This window comes from Coregonus lavaretus (assembly GCF_964263955.1).
Source record: "Coregonus lavaretus genome assembly, chromosome: 28".
NCBI classification, from domain to species: Eukaryota; Metazoa; Chordata; class Actinopteri; order Salmoniformes; family Salmonidae; genus Coregonus; species Coregonus lavaretus.
In genome coordinates, this window is record NC_140015.1 from 26,304,396 (window position 1) to 26,312,755 (window position 8,360).

General features: G+C 38.7%; 1 protein-coding gene and 1 long non-coding RNA gene across 2 annotated transcripts; both read right to left on the reverse strand.

The window, feature by feature from the left end:
- Positions 1–1,201: 1,201 nt before the first annotated feature.
- LOC311103693 (uncharacterized protein) lies at positions 1,202–2,607 on the reverse strand. The gene is made up of 5 exons (XM_084145308.1): positions 2,498–2,607; positions 2,292–2,417; positions 1,922–2,062; positions 1,648–1,756; positions 1,202–1,542 (listed from the first exon to the last, which is right to left on the reverse strand). Exons 1-5 carry the CDS (start codon positions 2,555–2,557, stop codon positions 1,331–1,333), a joined length of 648 nt encoding a protein of 215 aa, XP_084001434.1. The 5' UTR covers positions 2,558–2,607; the 3' UTR covers positions 1,202–1,330.
- Positions 2,608–2,646: 39 nt separating this feature from the next.
- Positions 2,647–4,937, reverse strand: LOC311103694. The gene is made up of 4 exons (XR_014610111.1): positions 4,743–4,937; positions 3,892–4,086; positions 3,494–3,580; positions 2,647–2,751 (listed from the first exon to the last, which is right to left on the reverse strand). It is a non-coding gene; the product is annotated as an uncharacterized lncRNA (long non-coding RNA).
- Positions 4,938–8,360: the final 3,423 nt, after the last annotated feature.

Consider the following 8,360-nt stretch of genomic DNA (forward strand, 5'->3'; position numbering starts at 1 on the left):
GCTCTCAGATGAAGAGGTTGCAATTTTGCCAGCTCCAGGAGTTTCTGTTACTGATGCACTTAGACTATATGTAGAGACTGTGGAAGTGTTATCAAGAATCTTAGACTGATGTCCAACCCATGTTTTTATTTGTTGTGTTAGAACAAGCAAGGAAAAACTGAAAGTTTACTTTCCTTTTAAAAGAAAGGAAAAAAAGCTGTTTCTTTGAAGCTTCCTGTCTCATTATGGTCCACAGAATGACTAACATGAATGCTGTACTGTTAGCACTGAAGGTGCAGAACAGTTTGATTTTAGTAAATGGAAGAAAAAAAAGTCAACTACTGCACAGTGTGTTAATGTTTTCAAAGACACTGAACTTGTGTCAATTCATCTGAACTGTGTATGCATTGACATTAGGGCTGGGCAATATGGAGAAAATCAAATATCACATTTTTGACCTAACACCTTGTTGTCGATATTGCAACGATATTGTAAGGTTGACAATTGGTGCATTCACAAAATATCTTCCACATTTAGATTTCGGATAAATAACTATCATATTGTGGATATAATGACTAAGTGGTAAAAGGCAAATAATAGAACAGCTAGAACAGTCTGGTAAGTTCAGAAAATGACATCACTTTACTGTAATGCAGCCTTTGAAACCAGGAAAAGACTAAACTTACCATGTAACGATATTACACTTCTTCAAAATCTAATGGTGCTTTTCCATTACATGGTACCTACTCGCCTCGCCTCGCCTTTTTTGGTTTTCCATTACGAAAAAAAGTACCTGGTACCTGCTAACATATACTTTTTTTAGCACCTGCTCAGTCGAGGTTCCAAGCGAGCTGAGGCGAGCCGAGAAGGTGACGTGAAACCCTGCAGGCTGCTGATTGGTCGGAAAGAATCGTCACTGATCACTGCATTGCCAGCGACAGACAGCATTTTAAAATAGTTTAGCCAGCGGTGGTTTTTACTGCCGGAGGCTCCACGCAGAGCGACTCTAGAGTCATATATATGTGATCACGGTGGGAAATCTGGAGCAGTTAACGTTAACTATCTCTTTGATATCATGTTGTTCACGGAGACTGAGAACCAGGAAATGCGGCGGGGATTTTACAATGGGAAAGCAAGCTACTAAGCCACGCCCACGGCAGTCGCTATGACGACCAGCCACGCTGAGGCAATCCTAAAATCTGCATTGGGAAACGGACGCACAGCGAGTCGAGGCGAGGCGAGTCAAGTAGGTACTGGTAATGGAAAAGCACCTTAAGACGATATCTAGTCTTATATCACGATAGATATAATATTAAAATATTGCCCAGCCCTAATTGACGTCTGAAAAAACTTAAACAAGCCCAAATCCAGTACTTTTTATGGCAGCGACAAGTGCTTTCTCAAAGTCCATGTAGAGTTTGAAATGAGCTGGCAGCTTTAGGGTTTCAAAGCATGTGGAGGACGTAGGAAGGGTTCCCCCAGAAATCTCCACTCTCAGTTCAGGAGGAAGCATCTCCCAGCCAACCCAGAATGTCAGCAGCTGGGCCAGGGTACCTGATGAAGCTAAAAGTCATAAAATGGATTAAAGACATTTAGTTCAACTGTAATTGATCATATCTATCCATGAGACATAGAAGCATTTGTAAAGAGAGAAAATAAGGTTTATACCTGTTTCAATGAACATCCTTAGAAAGCCAGTGATGCGGCAGGTGGTGTCTAAGTCAAAGTCTTCATCATCACTGTCCTCAACTGGCCATGTGATTTTTTCTAGGAGCATCTTAAAGAAAACAAAAATTGTAATTTAAAAAAAGGGAGAACTTATTTTGGTGAAGGACTATGCAGATCAAATTCTTAGAAAATGGAAAAATATCCATCTCAGTCATTGAAAATACACGTAAATTCATCAAGTTAAGTCACAAATATAACTAAATTACTGACTTACCTGGGGTGTGAACTGCATTTCAGCCATTTTGGGGAAAAGAAGTGGTACAACATCCGGCCTAGATGTCAGCAGGGGCCATACCATCACATCTTTCAGTCCCTTTCTCAACTGTTTAATTTGGCGCATGGTCCTCCCAACGACCTAAGAGACAGACCGACCCATATTACAGCCCAAATCCTTAACCCAAATTTGACAAAAGTTGGCACAGTAGGAAAAATGTTAATAAACACAATAAAGTGCTTTATAAAAATCCATTAAAACTCTAGTACTTAAACTCTCGTGTTAACATAACAAGCCAGGGTTCACAACACATTCTATAATTTCAACAAGTACAGCGATGAATTCTGTCACTTAACCAGCAGGAACTCACTGCATGGAGTAGAAGTTTGTTATGTAGCCATCTCCGATTTGTTTTGGTGACTGCCGGAAGATCCCAAGACATGGAAAGATCTGAAACTGTGTCCTTCTGTTCCGGTGTAAGATCTTCATGTTCAAGCTAGAATTAAGACCATACAAGTTATTATATCTGCCCAAGCAATATTTTTTACATGGCAAAGTTTCTTTTAGGTTACATACCAGTTCTATGATGCTCCTGATGTGCAGATCAGGACAGTCTTCTGTAACAACAGTAGCCATTTCAGGGTCCCCATTGAACAGTACATGAATTACAGCAGGACTTAGTCCTGTGACATGGGGACCATCATGCAGAAGGGTGTGGCCCAACATCCTTCCTGCAACCCGGAAGAGGTTGCTTTCAATAAGTGCCTCTGATGCTGCTGGAACAAGATGGTCAGGTTCACCCTCAAATAGCAGTGTTCGGCCCATTCCTCCTGTAAAGTACCAAGAGAGCAGGGAATAAAGTCACAACAATTAACCTCTTAAATACATTAAATAAAAATGTATGATAGATAGATAGATAGATAGATAGATAGATAGATAGATAGATAGATAGATAGATAGATAGATAGATAGATAGATAGATAGATAGATAGATAGATAGATAGATAGATATATTACATCATACTAGTGGCGATTACTTGGCCTGTGGTATTGCTGCTTGTAGAATTCACTTAAACCAAATTGTAGCCTACTCCAAAATGACTTACAGAAGGACCCCAAACCACTTCAAATTCAATTCCCCTGTATACCCTACTACAGACTTACCTGACACAAAACATTGCCCACCGGCCCTCCGCTAAACAGCACATATCCGCGTTCATCAACCACCAGAACGTACGTGTACGTGTGTGTGTGTGTGCGCGCGCATAGAGAGAGGCGGTGTAGAGTGAGTCACGACACAAACAGGTGCTCAGTCAGCGTTGCATGCAGTGTGAGAATGGCAAGCAGCAAGAGCGGCAAAAGCCAATGTGTGCTTCTTTTACCTATATATGTAACGCTATCTTTTGCGTTTATCCAAACGTCGTCAAACTTGGCACTGCACTTACTCGTGACCAGAGCAAGACACCTGTCAAGTTTGAAATCCATCGGACTAACTGAGAGACATGCGCTACAGACAGACATTTCTGCAATTTATAGATGGATTAACCTTCAAAAAATTAGTAAGATACTTACCAAGATCTAGACTGAATCCAAACTGGAGTTTGGATATGATTGTTGTCATAAAGTACCGCATCACTCCCTCTCCGATAGCAACATCACCTGAAATAAAATACTGATAATAACACTGGAAAAAAAAGTGGCGGCCTAATACAGGTAACTGGATTTGGTAACATTTAACAAGAAAGGGAGAAAAACTTCTATTGGCTGTAATTCTAGAATAGCATCCTTAATATTGATTATTCCAGATAACAAGAGTATATTGTGCACAATATTCACATACATACATATAACATTTTTATCAATTATATAATTTTGTGCATTCCATTCTCCCATTTAACAATTCCATATAAGCTACTTGAGTGGTATAAACTGTACTGATGTATTTATATTATAAATGTTATATTACTTACCAACCAGAGTACAATGAAGTGGACATGCCCATTCTTGCTGCTGTTTATATAATAAGAGAAGCTCCCGTTCCCTGTCCTCTTCAGAGTCCCTTACATCCATCTTCATTCTAAGTGGTTTCCCAGTTGCATGTTCCCTTAGCAGATTCTCTTTGAAAACTTTGGCAGCTTGAGTGGGTTCTTTAATAAGCTTCCATTCTAAACAAACAACAACAATAAAGTTATCTATTACAGAGAGACATATTGTGAGTTGGCATGTTACCTGCATATACAGATATCCTCTCACTCTACAGAACAGGAGGAAAATTCTGTTCATTTCACTGACAAAACGTGAGACCCAACATCTTCAGAACCTGTCACAACGCTGAGTTGACATAAAAACAGCACTACTAAACAACTACAACTAAATATTAGAAAAATAGAAAAACCCAGTTGCATGTTATTAATTGTCTGTAACTGTATTATCTTATCTAATTATATCCTACAGGTGTTATCTTTCTATTAACTTTTCAGTTACACACAATCTTATAGCAACACTATTGTGATGACACAAACCACTGTCTGTTTCTTTGCGATCCAACTCCTCGTTGACAATCACTGCCGGTACTACTGCACTCTCAGCTGATGTTTCAGGGCTCACTGGAACACTGTCACTGACTAGGGCTGTCTCACTATCATTTTCTTCACTTTGGCCTCCCTCTTGTTCTCTTTCTGATTCCTGCATGGGTGTCCTTGAAGTTAACACAATTTAAATGATGGTCATACTCGCTTATTTGTGTGCACAACAATAAGAGAGACATATTCCCAAAGAAAATAAATTATGCTACCCTTGCATTGCTTTAAGAAGTACATACCCATTGCAGCTCAATCTGTGCAGCTTCATCTCTGAAAAGGGAACTTCCTTCTGACAAGTGATGCAGGGGATGACTGGACCAGAGGCAGGACGTGAGCTCTCCTAACAACAACAACAAATGGCTTTTAATTAATGATTAAAAGTCACCAGTAATCTTTGTTTTGATTATGTATTAAACTAAGTCTCTGTAAATGTATGTACACAATCTAAGGGTAGATCCTGTTGAAGTGGACGTATGTAGATTGTAGCCTGTCCAATCATCGTCGATGGATCTTTCAGATAGGCAAGGGTGTATCCAGTGCTGGGACACTGAAGCAACGCAAGATTTCGACTGCGAGTAGATCCTACAAGTTTTAGAAATTCAAAGCCTCCCCCTTGTTGGAGCTTCGGAAACACTTCCATCAGTTTATTTGTTATAACCATGGGATCGTGGTCATTCCCTGGAGAAAAAAACAAAACAAAATCATAACTCACCTCACCTTAAATTAAGCAAATAAGCCTGTGATAACTATTATTGACACTATGAACACCAATTAAGTTTGAGTCACTATAAAAAGAAATGCAAATAATTTCAACAAGCCACAGACAGTACAAACTTTTTTTACTTTTGGTAAATGCCTAGTTTCGCACTGAACTGAAAATGTTACTTTTTGCTCTCCAAGTCCTGAAGTAAGAAGTTCAGCTTTAAACAGTACGCTTGGAATTTTATCCGCATTGTGGTCAGCCAAACAACAGACAGTGTGTGTGTAGCTTCTTCGGCTAACTTGGACTTGTGCTGGTCGTCTCGTCATATTCCTTCTGGCTCCAATGTTATATGGCGCAAAGAGCCTTGCTACCTCCGCTGCAACACAGAAAAACGTAACAGCTCAATGGTCACCAGTCAGCTAAAACAGCCTCTACTTCTATCTTGGGATGCTCAAGCCAGCTAACACCATTTAGCCGATTAGCGAACTAGCTAGGTTTATGCTTCCCCCCCCATTAACAATAAACGTGTCACGCACGAAGCATCATAATACCGCATGCAAATACATGTTCGAGTCGATCTAATTTAACCTACACGTGTGTCCCGAATCATTAAATAGCAGCACACCTGGCTAACATGAAATTACTTAGCTTACCTTGGACAGGTGTACGTGATTGAGCGGCCGGTATCTGCTGTGACTGAGCTGCCGGAGTCACCGGTGCCGCGGGAGCCGTTGGACTTCTGCTCAGAGCTTCCTCAATCAAATTCGCTGCTTCTCTCAGCAGCTCCGGGCAACTTTTAGACATTTTGTCCTGCACCTCACACAGCGTCTCAACATTGGGGCTAGCAGGACCGAGTCTTCTCTTGATTTTTAGCCGTTGCAATGAAAGTTCTGTTTAACCGTGTAACTAAACCAACGTAGAGGTGAATAGCGCCACCCAGTGTATTGGAATGTGTTCAGTAGCTCTGCATCAATCCATTATCCGGAATTGATTTGTCTTGGCTTGATGCAGAGGGTAACCAATCAGGCGTTAGGTTCCGCCTACCAACTTTTGATGGGTCAGTTTGACAGTTTTAAGTAATTCAGGAAGCACTCCAACGCAGGACCATGAAATGTAAATGTAAATAGTGAAATTATTATATATGTATTTTACATAAAATGAATCGGTATTTGAATTAATTAATGACACATTTAATAACACATTTATGTATTTAATTCTAATTTTAATTAATTAATGACACATTTAAGTAATTATTTAATGGTGTATTTATTTATTTAATTGTGAAAAATAATTATATATTGTGAAAAATAATTATATATGTATTTTACATCAAATTAATCGGTATTTGAATTAATTAATGGCACATTTAGTAACACATTTATGTATTTAATTCAAATTTTAATTAATTAATGACACATTTAAGTAATTATTTAATGGTGTATTTATTTATTTAATTGTGGCACTTTTAGTCCTCCATAGATATGTGTTCACCATTTCATTAGAATGTTTATCACGTTTATCACATTGAGAGTATCTGTCAGGTCAAATGACTTAGGTGAATTACATACCCACATACTTTGAGACCTTATAACCTTAGTGTCAGAAAAGGTTCATTTTCTTCATATTTTGATGATGGTTATTTTACTTAATTGTAATGTATTTGATATGTCATGTCTGTGGGTTGGTCCCATACTTTTATGAATGGCTTTTGCCTGATGCTTTTTATGGTTAGTTACCTTATACATGTATTTAGTTTGATTTCCTTATTACATTTTCATTACCAATTTATAGTACTATGCATTTTGACTGTTGGATTGACAGTCTGCTCATTCATTGCTTATAATCAACCAATACAAGTGAGCGAGTTACTTAAGACTATTGTTTAATGAACGACTCAGGTCTGATGTATACAATTGTCCCTCATAATCTCTTGTATTATTTGTAACAAACCTTCTGCATGTATTAGTTTGAACCTCCACATTATTGTCATTGTCATATATACTTTTAAGCCTGCAAATTTAGGAAGGCTATTCTGCAGAGTTTTGTTCTTGGTCACAACTTGTTTTATTTAATATATTAACATTTTAGTCATTTAGCAGATGCTCTTATCCAGAGCGACTTACAGGAGCAATTAAAGTGTAGTGCCTTGCTCAAGGGTACCTCAACAGATTTTTCACCTAGTCGGCTCGGGGATTCGAACCAGCGACTTTTGGGTTACTGGTCCAACGCTTCTTAATATTATAATATGTGTTTCATTCCTTTTATCATTAAAACATTCCTTTCCAGCATGTGGTCGTGTTTTCTTCAAATGAGACACTCTGGAGGAGAGGGAAAGATCAAACGGATTATTTATTTTGTCTTCTGTCACTCTTGTTTTCAGTTTTTTAAGTTCATGTAGAGACACACACACAAACACACACACACACACACACACACACACACACACACGAGCCACACTAATGCTCCTGGTTTCTACAGTAGCTACTGTAGACCCTCACAGATGTGCTCATATACACAACTGTACTGAGTCTAAAGTACTGCATGTCTGTCTTTGTTGGATGTCTGATGTGTTCACCAGTAACACACAGGAAACAATGATGGTATGGTACAGTATGTGGAGGATAATGAGTTTACTGATATGGACATTTCCCATACCTTTTGTCTGTGGTAGTGATATATTATATGTAATCTTCTTCTTCATACAGATGGAGGAAGGACAGACAGACAGGTGGGCTGAGTTTCTGTGTGTAGACGGTTGATACATCGGTAGATGATGCCTCTCCCTCAGTAGTTTGCCTGACTGTACAAATGTTCTATTGTCATTAACATTAATGACATTTGACAAAGAAGATAACTATGTTTGATCTATACAGATGGATTCCACTCACATTGAAAGGCTATGCTCTAGTGTTCACCCACAGTATGTACTGAACAAAAAAATAAATGCAACATGTAAAGTGTTGGTCCAGTGTGTCATGAGCTGAAATAAAATAACCCAGAAAAGCTTATTTCTGAATAATGTTGTGTACAAATTTGTTTACATCCCTGTTAGTGAGAATATCTCATTTGCCAAGATAATTTATCCACCTGACAGGTGTGGCATATCAAGAAGCTGATTAAACAGCATGATCATTGCACAGGTGTACCTTGTGCT